At 37.9% G+C, this 19,187-nt stretch overlaps 1 protein-coding gene across 7 annotated transcripts in view; it reads right to left on the minus strand.

Annotated features, from left to right (window-relative positions):
- The window catches only part of WDR76 (WD repeat domain 76), a 78,515-nt gene that overhangs the window by 52,836 nt on the left and 6,492 nt on the right, over positions 1-19,187 (minus strand). For all 7 annotated transcript variants that reach the window (XR_009007422.1, XM_057542387.1, XM_057542388.1 and 4 more), the window contains 2 exons: positions 7,585-7,677; positions 6,229-6,284 (listed from right to left, as the gene is read on the minus strand). Coding sequence is in view for 6 of the 7 variants with exons in the window: in XM_057542387.1 (XP_057398370.1) it covers positions 6,229-6,284; positions 7,585-7,677 (149 nt within the window). In the remaining variant the exon portion in view is untranslated. The remainder of the gene's footprint in view (positions 1-6,228; positions 6,285-7,584; positions 7,678-19,187) is intronic.

The following is a 19,187-nucleotide window of genomic DNA, read 5'->3' on the forward strand; positions in this document are numbered from 1 at the left end:
TACTACAAACCTACAGTAATCAAGACAGTATGGTACTGGCACAAAAACAGAAATATAGATCAATGGAACAGGATAGAAAGCTCAGAGATAAACCCATGCACATATGGTCACCTTATTTTTGATAAAGGAGGCAAGAATATACAATGGTGAAAAGACAGCCTCTTCAATAAGTGGTGCTGGGAAAACTGGACAGCTACACGTAAAAGAATGAAATTAGAACACTTCCTGACACCATACACAAAAATAAACTCAAAATGGATTAAAGACCTAAATGTAAGACCAGATACTATAAAACTCTTAGAGGAAAACATAGGAAAAACACTCTTTGACATAAACCAGCAAGATCTTTTTTGACTCACCTCCTAGAGTAACGAAAATAAAATCAAAAATAAACAAATGGGACCTAATGAAACTTAAAAGCTTTTGCACAGCAAAGGAAACCATAAACAAGACCAAAAGACAACCCTCAGAATGGGAGAAAATATTTGCAAACGAAGCAACTGACAAAGGATTAATCTCCAAAATATACAAACAGCTCATGCACCTCAATATCAAAACAACAAACGACCCAATCAAAAAATGGGCTTAAGACCTATATAGACATTTCTCCAAAGAAGACATACAGATGGCCGAGAGGCACATGAAAAGATGCTCAACATCACTAATCATTAGAGAAATGCAAATCAAAACTACAATGAGGTATCACCTCATTCCAATGAAAACGGCCATCATCAAAAAATCTACAAACAATAAATGCTGGAGAGGGTGTAGACAAAAGAGAACCCTCTTGCACTGTTGGTGAGAATGTAAATTGATACAGTCACTATGGAGAACAGTACTGAGGCTCCTTAAAAAACTAAAAACAGAACTACCATATGACCCAGCAATCCCCCTACTGGGCATATACCCTGAGAAAACCATAATTCAAAATGACACATGTACCCCAATGTTCACTGCAGCACTATTTACAACAGCCAAGACATGGAAACAACCTAAATGTCCAATGACAGATGAGTGGATAAAGAAGATGTGGTACATATATACAATGGAATATTACTCAACCATAAAAAGGAACGAAATTGGGTCATTTGTAGAGATGTGGATGGACCTAGAGTCTGTCATACAGAGTGAAGTAAGTCAGAGAAAAACAAGTATCGTATATTAACGCATAAATGTGGAATATAGAAAAATGCTACAGATGAACCTATTTCCAGGGCAGGAACAGAGACGCAGACATACAGAACGGACATGTGGACGTGGCGGGGGAGGGGGGGTGGGAGGGGAGGGTGGGATGAACTGGGAAATTAGGATTGACATATATACACTACAATGTGTAAAACAGATACCTAGTGGGAACCTGCTGTATAGCACAGGGAGCTAAGCTCGGTGCTCTGTGATGACCTAGATGGGTGGGATGGGGAGGTGGGGGGTGGGAGGGAGGTCCAAGAGGGAGGGAATATATGTGTACATATAGCTGAGCCACTTCGTTGTACAGCAGAAACTAACACAACACTGTAAAGCAATTATACTCCAATTTAAAAAAAAAAAGAAATAAAAGAGGGGACTCGCTACAGATCCTATGGACATTAAAAAGGTAATAAAGAAATAATATGAACAACTCAGTGCCCACATATTTGAAAACTTAGATGAAACGGACCAAGTTCTTGAAACATACAATTTGCCAAATCTCATATAAGAAACAATCTGAATAGGCCTGTATTTATTACAGAAATTGAACTAGTAATTAATAACCTTCCAAAACAGAAAGCACCAGGCTGATATGGGTGCACTAGTGAATTCTACCACACATTGAAGGGAAAAATTAAACCAATTCTCTACAATCTTTTTCAGAGGACAGAAGCAGAGGGAATACTACCTAACTCATTCTATGAGGCTAACATTACTGTGATATCAAAACCAGACAGACATTACAAGAACAGAAAACTACAGATCAATATCTCTCATGAGCCGAGATGCAAAAACCCTCAACAGAATATTAGTAAATTGAATCCAACAATGTATAAAATGTATTATAAACCACAACCAACTGGAATATATTCCAGGCATGCAGCACTAGCTCAACACACAATAATCAATTAATGTAATCCACCCATCAACAGGCTGAAAAAAAAATTGCATGATTTTATCAATAACTGCAGGAAAAGCATTTGGCAAATCCCAACACCCATTCAGAATAAAAATTCTCAGTAAACTGAAAATAGAGGGGAACTTCCTCAACGAAATAAAATCTACAAAAAACCCTATAGCTAACATAATATTTAGTGGTGAGAAGTGCCAAGCTTTCCCACTGAGATCAGGTACAAGGCAAGAATGTCCTCTCTCACCACTCCTTTTCAACACTGTCGGACTCCCCTGGTGGCGCAGTGGTTGAGAATCCACCTGCCAATGCAGGGGACATGGGTTCAAGCCCCGGTCCAGGAAGATCCCACATGCCGCGGAGCAATTAAGCCCATGCGCCACAACTACTGAGCCTGCACTCTAGAGCCCGCGAGCCACAACTACTGAGCCCACATGCCACAACTACTGAAGCTCGTGCGCCTAGAGCCCGTGCTCCACAACAAGAGAAGCCACTGCAATGAGAAGCCCGCATACCACAAGGAAGAGTAACCCCCTCTCGCCACAACTAGAGAAAGCCCACGTGCAGCAACAAAGACCCAACACAGCCAAAAATTAATTAATTAATTAACTAACTAACAACAACAAAAAAAAACCCACTGTGCTGAAAGTTCTAGCTAATGCAGTAATAGAAGAAAAGGAAATAAATGGTATAAAGATTGGGAAGAAAGAAATAAAACTGTATTTGTTCACAAATGACATGATAGTCTATTTAGAAAATTCTAAAGAATGGATAAGGGCTTCCTTGGTGGCGCAGTGGTTGAGAATCTGCCTGCCAATGCAGGGGACACGGGTTTGAGCCCAGGTCTGGGAAGATCCCACATGCCGCGGAGCAACTGGGCCCGTGAGCCACAATTACTGAGCCTGCGCGTCTGGAGCCTGTGCTCCGCAACAAGAGAGGCCACGACAGTGAGAGGCCCGCGCACCGCAATGAAGAGTGGCCCCCGCTCGCCGCAACTAGAGAAAGCCCTCACACAGAAATGAAGACCCAACACAGCCAAATAAATAAATAAATAAAATAAATTTATTTAAAAAAAAAAAAAAGTGGATAAAAATATTCCTGGAAGTAGTAAGTGATTATAGCAAGGTTGTAGGATACAGGGTTAATATACAAAAGTCAACTGATTTCCTATATACCAGCAAGAAACAAGTGAAATTTGAAATTTAAAATACAATCCATTTAAATTATAAACCAAAACAAAATGAAATACTTAGGCATAAATCTAAGAAAATATTTACAAAATTTATATGAGGAAAACTACAAAACTCTGATGATAGAAATCAAAGAACTAAATAAATGGAGAGATTATCCATGTTCTTTGATAAGAAGACATATTGTCAAGATGTCAGTTCTTCCCAACTTAATCTATAGATTCAAAGCAATCCCAATCAAAATCCCAGCAAGTTATTTTGCAGATATTGACAAACTGATTCTACAGTTTATACAGGGAGGCAAAAGACACAGAAGAACTAACACAATATTTAAGGAGAAGAACAAAGTTAGAGGACTGACTACCCAATGTCAAAACCTAAAGCCATAATAAGCAAAAGTGTGATATTGACAAAAGAAACAATTCAACTGTCCATCAACATAGCACATTCATACAGAAGAAAAAACATGATGAAGTAAAGCTGTACACATCAACATGAATGAATTTTAAAACATAAAGATATAGGGACTTCCCTGGTGGCGCAGTGGTTGAGAATCCGCCTGCCAGTGCAGGGGACATGGGTTCGATCCCTGGTCCAGGAAGATCCCACATGCCGCCGAGTAACTAAGCCCATGCACCACAACTACTGAGCCTGCGCTGTAGAGCCCACAAGCCACAACTACTGAAGCCCACGCGCCTAGAGCCGGTGCTCCGCAACAAGAGAAGCCACCGCAATGAGAAGCCCGTGCACCACAATGAAGAGTAGCCCCCGTTTGCTGCAACTAGAGAAAGCCCACGTACGGCAATGAAGACCCAACACAGCCAAAAATAAATAAATAAATAATTTTTAAAAAATAAAATAAAATAAAACATAAAGATATAAAAATGAGCAAAATAAAATCCCAGAATATAAAAATGGCACATTGTATGTCAATATAAAAAACAGGACAAAATAAGCAAAATACTGTTTAAATATACATTCACAGGTGGTAAAACTATAAATAAATACAAGGAGTGATTATCACAGAATTCAGCATAATGGACTTCTTTGACAGTCCAGTGGTTAAGAATCAGCCTTCCAATGCAGGGGATGCGGGTTCGATCCTTGGTCGGGGAACTAAGATCCCACATGCTGCGGGGCAACTAAGCCCACATGCTCTAGAGTCCATGCACCGCAACTACAGAGAAGCCCACGCACCACAACGAAAGATCCCGTGTGCCACAACTAAGACCCCACGCAGCCGAATAAATAAATAAATAAGAATTCACATAATGACTGTTATCTGGAGGGAGGGCCTTAAGAGGTACTATAAATTTCTATTGACCTGGATGGCAAGTACATGGATGGGTGCTTGAATTACTATTATTTTTTCAACTATACAAATACTTCATATGTGGGGACTTCCGTGGTGGCACAGTGATTAAGAATCCGCCTGCCAATACAGGGGACACGGGTTCGATCCCTGGTCCGGGAAGATCCCACATGCCACGGAGCAACTAAGCCCGTGTGCCACAACTACTGAGCCTGCACTCTAGAGCCCGCGTGCCACAACTACTGAAGCCCGTGTGCCTAGAGCCAGTGCTCCACCACAAGAGAACCCACTGCAATGAGAAGCCCGTGCACCACAACAAAGAGTAGCCCCTGCTCGCTGCAACTAGAGAAAGCCCACACGCACAGCAACGCAGACCCAACACAGCCAAAAATAAATAAATAAATTTTTTAAAAAATAAATTGATTAATAAAAAAATACTTCATATGTGCTTCTTTGTATGTATAATATATTTAGTAATTTTTTAAAACTTAAACCCCTCTAGATTGGCATAATGCCAACTTTACAGATAAGGAAAGAAAATTACATAAATTGTCCAAAGTTAATACCACAGCTATAAGTTGCTGAATTGAAACTTGAAATCATGTTTGCCAAATTTCAAAAGCTATGCTCTTTCCTCTATATTATATAACTTCTGCTCTATCTACTGGATACTAATACTTATACAACTACTAAGTGCTGGAACTCTGTGACTTAGGTGAGGAAAAAAACATTAATCTTTGCTAATAAAAATTATGCAAATATAAGCTAATGACCAATTGACAACAGAACCAGTGCTATTATCTTCCAGTGTTAATGATGTTCCTCCTGTAATAATTTTTCACACTCGCAGATACCTGGTCATAATTAAAGGTTTAGCTTTTCTCAAGCTAGCTGACCTGTATGAGAATCAAACCAATTAAATGATGCTACATTTCATTAGCATCCAGCACTAAAAAAATGGTCTACTGATGCCAAGATTTTCAGTTTCTTCACTTATACATAAGCCCTGCTAAAATGAAGAGGAGAGAAACCTAAAGAATCCTGGAGTTCAAATCCTAAAGCTTCCACTTAAGAACTACTTTGACCTTGAGCAAATTATCAGTACTTTACCTCTTTGAGCCTGTTTTCTATCCCACAAAATTTTTGCCAGAAATAAATGAGATAATGCAGTATAAAAATTTTAGGTCACTGCACTGTATTTCATAGATGTGCAACAAATGCTCATTTCCTTCCTTTATTCTAGGAATGGGAAAGAAAAAACAAATTGAGAAGCAAAAAGATAGCCAGAAAAATAAAGTAGAAGAATCCTTAAGAACAGTTTCTCAGACAAAAATAAGAACAATTTAGTGGTAATAAAGATTTCTCTCCATTAGCAGCAATAATAAATATAAACAAAATTCAGCTCTCAAGATTCTATTTCCTGTATGGTCCTTTAATGAAGATGAGAACTTTAGAGTTATTAAAAGGTAGCATTCCCTCAGAGTTCCTATAAAGGATTAAGATTAAATTACATTAAATTACAGAGTTTCTGATCTGCTATTTATTTTACTATGTTGAACCAGTTTTTCAAATTATAAAACAACTCAGCAATATATCATGGTACAGGAAATGTAAACCAAATCTTTTACCTTTTGGATTCAGGAGGCTGTCTCTTCTTTATCATTTCACGGAGCCTTGCAGCTGACTGCAAAATACACAAAACATACACATGTAAAAAAACACTATCTTATAACTACATAGCTTTCCTTCTAAAATATTAAGTATCTGCTACTGTATCCACACTAAACCAAGATCTATATAGGAACTAAAGAACCTTGAGATATGATACCTGTTCTTCTAGTAGACATGAGACAAATACACTATCAATAATAAAGACAAGTATATAATACTATCTAATGTACTGACATTCTGATACCTTGGACCAGGTTGCTAACAAGTTTACATGATTAAACATTAAACATTTATCAAATATACTATTACAAATTTAAAAGTTTAAATTCTACTACAGGCAATCCTACTTTGGTGTTTTCCAGAAAAGTTACAGGTTATACTCTCACAAATCAAATCAGAATTTCTGTTAACTAAAATCAAAATCAGAGATACTTTTGTCTAAATTTCTTATGAATTTTCAACTGTTAGTGACTCAACAATTTAGTCCCTTATATTAACTCGCCCTCCCTCCCCTCAAATGCAAATACACACTGAATATTTAGGAATCTGGTATTCAGAGAAACCAAACAGTTATTTAATAAAGCCAAGGATTTAATGTATTTTGGGGGAAAACATCACACACCCTCCTAAACAGCTATTCTCTCACACACAGAAATTTTACCCCAGTGAGAAGACCTTCAGTGTAAATTATACCTTTAGTAATAATGATTATAAAACATTACCATACTTCTGGCCACTTATCCTTAAAGTTTCCTATACAAAGCATATTCCCATCTATTCTTTTTTTTTTTTTTTAGCCTTGCCACACTGCATGAGGGATCTTAGTTCCCTGACCAGGGATTGAACCTGCACCCCCTGCAGTGGAAGCTCGGAATCTTAACCATGGGACCTCCAAGAAAGTTCCTCGCATCTATTCTTAAAGTTTAAAAAAAAAAAAAGCCGTCCTCTCTCTCCTCTACCACACATCCCTTAATCCATCCCTCCCACTTCACCTTTAACCTTTAGTTAAAGCAACCTCTTGGAACATACCCTGTTTCTTTGAATCCAAGACAACTATTCGTAAGACACCATTATTTTATGTACCACCAAAAAAGGCGTGAGGGGAAGCTGCCAGTTATAGTTTTAATATGCCAATTTCAAAAAAATGTCTTGGAATCAATAAAATATGGTAACCTCTTTCTATTAAGTGAAAATCTTGCTCCTAGTTTTACCCTCCCTCATTTGACACTATGAAACCTGATACTATGAGTATTTTATCAACCTACTGGCAAGAGGAATAGTATCTCAGTTTTAATTAGAAACTCCACACAAACCTCAGACAACTGAAGAGAAGCAAAAAAGTTTGCATTTTCTGATATGTTCTTCAGTCTCTTCTTTTCGTATGGTGACAATCCTGAAAAATCATCCTATGAAATTACACCAAAAAGATTCTGTTACTTTACATAACCCATAGCAAAAGTGCCTCGCAAAACTAGTTGTTGCATTCTCTGCATGTATATTTTTCTTTGAATTGCACCTACTATAATTATTTTATGTTATCTTACCAAACAGCACATAATCTTTGCTGCATTGAATATTGAGATAAAGAGTCTGAGTTTAGGATAATCACAGAATATATGTATGGCTTCCCAATTAAATAACAAGTGATCTGATGTCAGAAGTCAGGTAGTGTAACCTAATAGCACATTACTTCCTACTGGCCGTTAATTGTACTATTTCTCAAAGTTATCTTTTTATTAAACAAAACAAGAAAAAACTCAATAACAGAAATTTTTAAATTCATTGAAATGGTTAAAGAAATTCAGAAAAGAGAACAAAGAAAGAGAAAGACATGGGCAAAAAAGACAACTTTGAACTAGAAAATCTTGGAGGTCCAATATCCAACTAATAGTTGTAGGGGGAAAAAAGGAGCAGAGAAAATTGAGGAGAGAAAATCATTAGAGAAATAATACAAGAAAGTTTCTCAAAACCAAAGAAATGAGTTACAAGATTAAAAGGGCCTGGCGTGTATGCAACACAATGAATGAAAAAAGACTCAAGCCTAGGCACATCATCACAAAATTTCTCAGTTCCTGAGATGGGTGAGTTAAGAGAAGATCCCAAAAGCTTGCAGAGGGAAAAATAGACCACAAAGAACCAAGAATCAGAATTATACTAACTTCTCAATATCGAGGAAGCTAGAAAACAATGAAAGAATGTGTTAAAAATGATAAGGAAAAATTAAATTATTTTCAACTTACAATTCTAAATCCAGTTAAGCCAGCAATCAAATAAAAAGCATAAAGACTTTTTCAGACATGCAAACTATCTCTCATACACCTGTTTTCAGGAAGTTACTATAAGCTGCACTTCATCAAAATGAGAGAATAAACCAAGAAAGAGAAAGACAGGATCCAGGCTACAGAAGTTCCAACATAGGACAGATAAAAGATAAAAGAAATTTAAAGGAAAACAGTAAAAAGAAGTCCAAGAAAGAGTAAAACAGTCCAGAAAGAAGTAGGAAGATGGAGGGCCCCAGAAAATATTTCATGAATAAAATATATATATACACATGAAGCCATTAGAATTCTCTGATTTACATTGACAGAAATTTTGCAACTCAGGTAAAGCTTGGACTATATGTAATAAGGATCTGGGAAGGGAAAACACAGGGTTGGGGGAGAAGGGGACAGCACACATGTGTAAACTTCATTTTCCATAGTAAGTCAATAGATAATGTGGGGGAGAAAAGCTAAAATGGCTTAAAGTGCAATTTGTCTGTTGAGCAGCAACCACAAATAGAGAGGGATGTGAAAGAAAATTGTTGGCTGTTTTGATTTGTTCCCGTGTATACATGTGTGTACATATGGAATTACCTCTATGTAAGATACATATACACAAACACGTGGAATTATATGATGTAAACACGTATGTACATGCATCAATTTGACCAAAATAAAGATTTTTCTCTCACACACATAAAATAACAGTGGCAGCAAAGGTGTATGGCTATTTTGTCATTGCCTTTAAGATTGCTTCTCAGAGAAAAACATCACCACCATCATCATCAAGAACTTCCTAAGAATCTATTTCAAAATGCTGCATTTGGAGATCAAAGAAACACATTTAAATGATTCTACTTACCACAGGAAAAATTAAGAAAAATCATCAGACATTTTTTTGAGGTATGTGTAATTCAAACTATCCTCATCCATTACCCACCCCTCAAAAACTTGCAACATCAAACACCGAGCAAAGAATATTAGACAAAGTGGGCTCTCAAAGTAAATATACTATAGGAAATAGAAATCTTTTTAATTCCATTATCTTGGCACTTGAGAAGTTACTGCATCTATAAAACAGGAAAAGAAATGCTATCTTTAAGAAAACAAAAGGAGGAAAATAACTTGAATTAAAAATATGCTTAATACCAAAAATTTACAAACTGTATGAAGACATATATAAGATTCTCAAAATGACAAAACTGTAGAGATGGAAAACAAATTAGTGGTTGCCAGGGGTTAAGGACGGTGAGAGGGAGGGCAGTGGGCATAACTATAAAGGGGTAGCCTAACAGAGATCTTTGTAGAGATGGAATAGTTCTGTATCATGATTGTGGTGGTGGCTACAAGAATCTATACATGTGATAAAATGATACAGAACTATACACACACCTTATACCAATATGAATTTCCTGGTTTTGATATTGCAATGTAGTTATTTAAGATATACTCATTGGGGGAGTTCCCTGGTGGCCAACTAGTTAGGACTCTGCACTCTCACTGCCAAGGGCCCAGTTCAATAAAAAAACAAACAAGATGTACTCATTGGGAAAAACTGGGTGAAGAATACATGAGACCTCTCTGTACTACTTTTGCAAATTGCTATTAATCTGTAATCACTTTGAAATAAAATTTTTAAAAAATATACATTTCTCAGCTAACATCATACTTAATGGTGAAAAACTGAAAGCTTTTCCCCTAGACTTCGGAACAAGATAAATATGTCTGCTCTCGCCACTTCTGTTAAAAATTGTACTGGAAGTTCTAGCCAGGACAATTAGACAAAAAAGGAAATAAAAGACATCCAGATTGGAAAGGAAGAAATATAACTATCTTTATTGCCAACGACATAATCTTATACGTAGAAAATCCTAAAGAATCCACACCAAAAAAATTAGAATAAATGACTTCGGCAAAGTTGTAAGATACAAGATCAATATACAAAAATAAGTTGTATTTCTATACATTATCAATGAACAGTCAGAAAATGAAATTAAGAAAACAATACCATTCATAATAGCATCAAAAAGAAAAATATACTTTGACACAAATTTAACCAAAGAAATGCAAGGCTTGTACACAGAAAATTACAAAATACTGAAGGAAATTAAAGAATATCTAAGTAAATGGAAAGACATCTCGTGTTCATAGATTGAAAAACTTAATATTGTTAAAATGGCAATACTCCCCAAATTGACCTACAGATTCAGTGCAATCTCTGTCAAAATTCTAAATGTCATTTTTGCAGAAATGGATAAGCTGATCCTAAAATTCATATGGCAATGCAAGGGACCCAGAATGGCTAAACAATCTTGAAAAAGAAGAACCAAGTTAAAAGACTCACACTTCCTGATTTCAAAACTTAACTACAAAGCTACAGTAGTTAAAACAGTGTGGAACTGGCATAAGGATAGGCAGATAGATCAACTGAATAAAACTGAGTCTAGAAAAAAACCTATATACCTATGGTGAATTTGTTTTCAATAAGGAAGTCCAGACCATTCAACGTGAAAGAAGAGTCTTGACAACAAACGGTTCTAGGACAAAAAGATATCCACATGCAAAAGTATGAATTTGGACCCCATCTCATATCATATATAAAAATTAACTCAAAATAGATCAAAGACCTAAATTTAACAGCTAAAGCTATAAAATTCTCAGAAGGAAATATAGGTGTAAGTCTTCATAACCCTGGATTATGCAATGGTTTCTTAGATATGACACCAAAGCACCAGCAACAAAAGAAAAAATAAACTGAACTCGAATTAAAATTTTTTTTTTATAAATTTATTTATTTATTTATTTTTGGCTGTGTTGGGTCTTCATTTCTGTGTGAGGGCTTTCTCTAGTTGCGGCGAGCGGGGGCCACTCTTCATTGCGGTGCGCGGGCCTTTCACTGTCGCGGCCTCTCTTGTTGCGGAGCACAGGCTCCAGACGCGCAGGCTCAGTAGTTGTGGCTCACGGGCCTAGTTGCTCCGTGGCATGTGGGATCTTCCCAGACCAGGGCTTGAACCCGTGTCCCCTGCATTGGCAGGCAGATTCTCAACCACTGCGCCACCAGGGAAGCCCGAAATTTTTTAATGAAATTTAAATTTAAAACATCTGTATGTCAAAGGACATTATCAAGAAAGTGAAAAGAAAGTCCCAGAATGAGAGAAAATATTTGCAAATAATATATCTAATAAGGACCTAGTGTCCAGAATATATAAAGGACTCTTACAATTCAACAATAAAAAGACAACTTAGAGGAGACCTTCAAGATGGCAGAGAAGTAATAAGACATGGAGATCACCTTCCTCCCCACAAATACATCAGAAATACATCTACATGTGGAATAACTCCTACAGAATACTTACTGAACCCTGCCAGAAGACCTCAGACTTCCCAAAAGGCAAGAAACTCCCCATGTACCTGGGTACAGCAACAGAAAAAAGAAAAACAGAGACAAAAGAATAGGGACAGGACCTGCACCTCTGGGAGGGAGCTGTGAAGGAGGAAAAGTTTCCACACACTAGGAAGGGCAAAGCGGAGAGATTTCTGCACAGAGGATTGGTGCCAACAAGCACTCACCAGCCTGAGAGGCTTCTATGCTCACCCGTTGGGGTGGGTGGGGACTGGGAGCTGAGGCTCGGGCTTCGGAGGTCAGATCCCAGGGAGAGGACTGGGGTTGGCTGTGTGAACACAGCCTGAAGGGGGCTAGTGTGCCACAGCTGGCCGGGAGGGAGTCCAGGAAAAAGTCTGGACCTGCCTAGAGGCAAGAGACCACTGTTTTGGGGTGCGAGGAGAAGGGATTCAGAACACCGCTTAAACGAGCTCCAGAGACGGGCGCAGACACGCCTATCAGCGTGGTCAACAGAGACGGGCATGAAACTCTAAGGCTGCTACCGCAGCCACCAAGAAGCCTGTGTGCAAGCCCAGGTCACTATCCACACCTCCCCTCCCAGGAACCTGTGCAGCCCGCCACTGCCAGGGTCCCGTGACGCAGGGACAACTTCCTGGGAGAACACACAGCACACCTCATGCTGTTGCAATGACACGCTGGCTTCTGCCACCGCAGGCTCGCCGCGCATTCCGTACCCCTCCCTCCCCCCGGCCTGAGTGAGCCAGAGCCCCCTAACCAGCTGCTACTTTAACCCCATCCTGTCTGAGTGAAGAACAGACGCCCTCAGGCGACCTACACGCAGAGGCAGGGCCAAATCCAAAGATGGAGCCGTGCAAACAAAGAAGAGAAAGGGAAATTTCTCCCAGCAGCCTCAGGATCAGCGGATTAAATCTCCACAACTTGATGTACCCTGTATCTGTGGAATACCTGAATAGACAATGAATCAACCCAAAATTGAGGCAGTGGATTTTGGGAGCAACTGTAGACTTAGGGTTTGCTTTCTGCATCTAATTTCTTTCTGGTTTTATGTTTATCTTAGTTTAGTATTTAGAGTTAATTGTCATTAGTAGATTTGTTTATTAATTTGGTTGCTCTCTTCCTCCTTTTATATATATATATATTTTTTTCCTTTTTCTCTTTTTGTGAGTGTGTCCGTGTATGCTTCTTTGTGTGATTTTGTCTGTATAGCTTGGCTTTTACTATTTGTCCTAGTGTTCTGTCTGTCCGTTTTTGTTTTTTTTAAGTATAGTTTTTAGTGCTTGCTATCATTGGTGGATTTGCTTTTTGGTTGGGTTGCTCTCTTCTTTCTTTTTTTTTAATTACGTTTTCATTTTTTTATTTTCAATAATTATTTTTTATCTTTTATTTTAAGAAATTTATTTCATTTATTTATTTTTTCTTTCTTTCTTTCATTTTTTTCTCGCTTTTCTTCTGAGCCATGTGGCTAACAGGGTCTTGGTGCTCCAGCTGGGTATCAAGCCTATGCCTCTGAGGTGGGAGATCCAAGCTCAGGACATTGGTCCACCAGAGACCTCCCAGCTCCATGTAATATCAAATGGCGAAAGCTCTCCCAGAGATCTCCATCTCAACGCTAAGAGCAAGCTCTACTCAACGACCAGCAAGCTACGGTGCTGGACACCCTATGCCAAACAACTAACAAAACAAGAACACAACCCCACCCGTTAGCAGAGAGGCTGCCTAAAATCATAATAAGGTCACAGACACCCCAAAACACACCACTGGACGTGGTCTTGCACACCAGAAAGACAAGATCCAGCCTCATCCACCAGAACACAGGCACTAGTCCCCTCCACCAGGAAGCCTACACAACCCACTGAACCAACCTTGGCCACCGGGGGCAGACACCAAAAACAACGGAAACTACGAACCTGCAGCCTGCGAAAAGGAGATCCCAAACACAGTAAGTTAAGCAAAATGGGAAGACAGAGAAATACACAGCAGATGAAAGAGCAACGTAAAACCCCACCAGGCCAAACAAATGAAGAGGAAATAGGCAGTCTATCTGAAAAAGAATTCAGAGTAATGATAGTAAATATGATCCAAAATCTTGGAAGTAGAATGGAGAAAATACAACAAACGTTTAACAAGGACCTAGAAGAACTAAAAAGCAAACAATGATAAACACAATAAATGAAATCAAAAATTCTCTAGAAGGAATCAACAGCAGAATAACTGAGGCAGAAGAACGGATAAGTGACCTGGAAGATAAAAGAGTGGAAATAACCACTGCAGAGCAGAATAAAGAAAAAAGAATGAAAAGAATTGAGGACAGTCTCAAAGACCTCTGGGACAACATTAAACGCACCAACATTCGAATTATAGGGGTCCCAGAAGAAGAAGAGAAAAAGAAAGGGACTGAGAAAATATTTGAAGAGATTATAGTTGAAAACTTCCCTAATATGGGAGAGGAAATAATCAATCAAGTCCAGGAAGCGCAGAGAGTCCCATACAGGATAAATCCAAGGAGAAACATGCCAAGACACATATTAATCAAACAAAAATTGAAAACAAAGAAAAAATGTTAAAAGCAGCAAGAGAAAAACAACAAATAACATACAAGGGAATCCCCATAAGGTTAAAAGCTGATCTTTCAGCAGAAACTCTGCAAGCCAGAAGGAAGTGGCAGGACATATTTAAACTGATGAAAGGGAAAAACCTACAACCAAGTTTACCCTACCCAGCGAGGATATCATTCAGATTTCACAGAGAAATTAAAACCTTTACAGACAAGCAAAACCTAAGAGAATTCAGCACCACCAAACCAGCTCTACAACAAATGCTAAAGGAACTTCTCTTGGCAGGAAACACAAGAGAAGGAAAAGACTTACAATAACAAACCTAAAACAATTAAGAAAATGGTAATAGGAACATACATATCGATAACTACCTTAAATGTGAGATTCAATGCTCCAACCTGGAGCAGACTGGCTGAATGGATACAAAAACAAGACCCATACATATGCTGTCTACAAGAACCCACCTCAGACCTAGGGACACATACAGACAGAAGGTGAGGGGATGGAAAAAGATACTCCATGCAAATGGAAATCAAAAGAAAGCTAGAGTAGCAATTCTCTTATCAGACAAAATAGACTTTAAAATAAAGACTATTACAAGAGACAAAGAAGGACACTATATAATGATCAAGGGATCAATCCAAGAAGAAGCTATAACAACTGTAAATATTTTTGTACCCAACATAGGAGCACCTCAATACATAAGGCAAATGCTAACAGCCATAAAAGGGGAAATCGACAGTAACACAATCATAGTAGGAGACTTTAACACTCCACTTTCACCAATGGACAGATCATCCAAAATGAAAATAAAGAAGGAAACGCAAGCTTTAAATGACACACGAAACAAGATGGACTTAATTGATATTTATAGGACATTCCATCCAAAAACAACAGAATACACGTTCTTCTCAAGTGCTCATGGAACCTTCTCCTGGATAGATCATATCTTGGGTCACAAATCAAGCCTTGGTAAATTTAAGAAAATTGGAATTGTATCGAGTATCTTTTCCAACCACAGTGCTATGAGACTAGATATCAATTACAGAAAAAAATCTGTAAAAAATACGAACACATGGAGGCTAAACAATACACTACTAAATAACCAAGAGATCACTGAAGAAATCAAAGAGGAAATTTAAAAACACCTAGAAAACAAATGACAATGAAAACACAACAACCCAAAACCTATGGGATGCAGCAAAAGCAGTTCTAAGAGGTAAGTTTATAGCAATTCAATCCTACCTCAAGAAACAAGAAAAATCTCAAATAAACAACTTAACCTTACACCTAGAGCAATTAAAGAAAGAAGAACAAAAAAACCCCCTAAATTAGCAGAAGGAAAGAAATCATAAAGATCAGATCAGAAATAAATAAAAAAGAAATGAAGGAAACAATAGTAAAGATCAATAAAACTAAAAGCTGGTTCTTTGAGAAGATAAACAAAATTGATAAACCATTAGCCAGACTCATCAAGAAAAAAAGGGAGAAGACTCAAATCAACAGAATTAGAAATGAAAAAGGAGAAGCAACAACTGACACTGCAGAAATACAAAGGACCATGAGAGATTACTACAAGCAACTATATGCCAATATAATGGACAACGTGGAAGAAATGGACAAATTCTTAAAAAAGCCCAACCCTCTGAGACTCAATCAGGAAGAAACAGAAAATATAAACAGACCAATCATAAGCCCTGTAATTGAAACTGTGATTTAAAACCTTCCAACAAACAAAAGCCCAGGACCAGATGGCTTCACAGGAGAATTCTATCAAACATTTAGAGAAGACCTAACACCTATCCTTCTCAAACTCTTCCAAAATACTGCAGAGGGAGGAACACTCCCAAACTCATTCTATGAGGCCACCATCACCCTGATACCAAAACCAGACAAAGATGTCACAAAGAAAGAAAACTACAGGCCAATATCACTGATGAACACAGATGCAAATATCCTCAACAAACTACTAGCAAACAGAATCCAACAGCACATTTAAAGTATCATACACCATGATCAAGAGGGGTTTATCCCAGGAATGCAAGGATTCTTCAATATACACAAATCAATCAATGTGATACACCATATTAACAAATTGAAGGAGAAAAACCATATGATCATCTCAATAGATGCAGAAAAGGCTTTCAACAAAATTCAACACCCATTTACGATAAAAACCCTCCAGAAAGTAGGCATAGAGGGAACTTACCTCAACATAATAAAGGCCATATATGACAAACCCACACCCAACATTGTCCTCAATGGTGAAAAACTGAAACCATTTCCACTAAGATCAAGAATAAGACAAGGTTGCCCACTCTCACCACTATTATTCAACATAGTTTTGGAAGTGTTAGCCACAGCAATCAGAGAAGAAAAAGAAATAAAAGAAATCCAAATCGGAAAAGAAGAAGTAAAACTGGCACTGTTTGCAGATGACATGATACTATACATAGAGAATCCTAAGGATGCTACCAGAAAACTACTAGAGCTAATCAATGAATTTGGTAAAGTAGCAGGATACAAAATTAATGCACAGAAATCTCTTGAATTCCTACACACTAATGATGAAAAATCTGAAAGTGAAATTAAGGAAACACCCCCATTTACCATTGCAACAAAAAGAATAAAATACCTAGGAATAAACCTGCCTAAGGAGACAAAAGACCTGTATGCAGAAAACTATAAGACACTGATGAAAGAAATTAAAGACGATACAAACAGATGGAGAGGTATACCATGTTCTTGGATTGGAAGAATCAACATCATGAAAATGACTATACTACCCAAAGCAATCTACAGATTCAGTTCAATCCCTATCAAACTACCAGTGGCATTTTTCACAGAACTAGAACAAAAAATTTCACAATTTGTATGGAAACACAAAAGACCCCAAATAGCCAAAGCAATCTTGAGAAAGAAAAATGGAGATGGAGGAATCAGGCTCCCGGACTTCAGACTATACTACAAAGCTACAGTAATCAAGACAGTATGGTACTGGCACAAAAACAGAAATATAGATCAATGGAACAGGAGAGAAAGCCCAGAGATAAACCCACGCACATATGGTCACCTTATTTTTGATAAAGGAGGCAAGAATATACAATGGAGAAAAGACAGCCTCTTCAATAAGCAGTGCAGGGAAAACTGGATAGCTACATGTAAAAGAATGAAATTAGAACACTCCCTAACACCATACACAAAAATAAACTCAAAATGGATTAAAGACCTAAATGTAAGGCCAGACACTATCAAACTCTTAGAGGAAAACAAAGGCAGAACACTCTATGACATAAATTACAGTGAGATCCTTTTTGACCCACCTCCTAGAGAAATGGAAATAAAAACAAAAATAAACAAATGGGACCCAATGAAACTTAAAAGCTTTTGCACAGCAAAGGAAACCATAAACAAGACAAAAAGACAACCCTCAGAATGGGAGAAAGTATTTGCAAATGAAGCAACTGACAAAGGATTAATCTCCAAAATATAGAAGCAGCTCATGCAGCTCAATATCAAGAAAACAAACAACCCAATCCAAAAATGGGCAGAAGACCTAAATAGACATTTCTCCAAAGAAGATATACAGATTGCCAACAAACACATGAAAGAATGCTCAACATCACTAATCATTAGAGAAATGCAAATCAAAACTACAATGAGGTATCACCTCACACCAGTCAGAATGTCCATCATCAAAAAATCTACAAACAATAAATGCTGGAGAGGGTGTGGAGAAAAGGGAACCCTCTTGCACTGTTGGTGGGAATGTAAATTGATACAGCCACTATGGAAAACAGTATGGAGGTTCCTTAAAAAACTAAAAATAGAACCACCATACGACCCAGCAATCCCACTACTGGGCATATACCCTGAGAAAACCATAATTCAAATAGAGTCATGTACCACAATATTCACTGCAGCACTACTCACAATACCCAGGACATGGAAGCAACCAAAGTGTCCATCGATAGATGAATGGATAAAGAAGATGTGGCACATATATACAATGGAATATTACTCAGCCATAAAAAGAAACGAAATTGAGTTATTTGTAGTGAGGTGGACCCAGAGTCTGTCATACAGAGTGAAGTAAACCAGAAAGAGAAAAATACCGTATGCTAACACATATATATGGAAACTAAAAAAAAAAAAAAAAAAAAAAAAATGGTTATGAAGAACCTAGGGGCAGGACAGGAATAAAGAATGCAGACGTAGAGAATGGACTTGAGGACATGGGGACGGGGAAGGGTAAGCTGAGATGCAGTGAGAGAGTGATATGGACTTATATATACTACCAAATGTAAAATAGCTAGTGGGAAGCAGTTGCTTAGCACAGGGAGAGCAGCTCGGTGCTTTGTGACCACCTAGAGGGGTGGGATAGGGAGAGTGGGAGGGAGATGCAAGAGGGAGGAGATATGGGGATATATGTTTATGTATAGCTGATTCACTTTGTTATAAAGCAGAAACTAACACACCATTATAAAGCAATTATACTCCAATAAAGATGTTAAAAAAAAAAAGACAATTTTCTAAATGGGCAAAGGACTTGAAAGGACAGTTCTCCAAAGTACAAAGTGCAAATATGCACATGTAAAGACGTTCAACATCATTAGTCTTTAGGAAAACGCAAATCAAAACCACAATGAGGGGAGACTTCCCTGGTGGCACAGTGGTTAACATCTGCCTGCCAATGCAGGGGACATGGGTTTGAGCCCTGGTCCAATAAGATCCCA

The sequence above is a fragment of the Balaenoptera acutorostrata genome, chromosome 3, assembly GCF_949987535.1.
Source record: "Balaenoptera acutorostrata chromosome 3, mBalAcu1.1, whole genome shotgun sequence".
NCBI lineage: Eukaryota > Metazoa > Chordata > Mammalia > Artiodactyla > Balaenopteridae > Balaenoptera > Balaenoptera acutorostrata.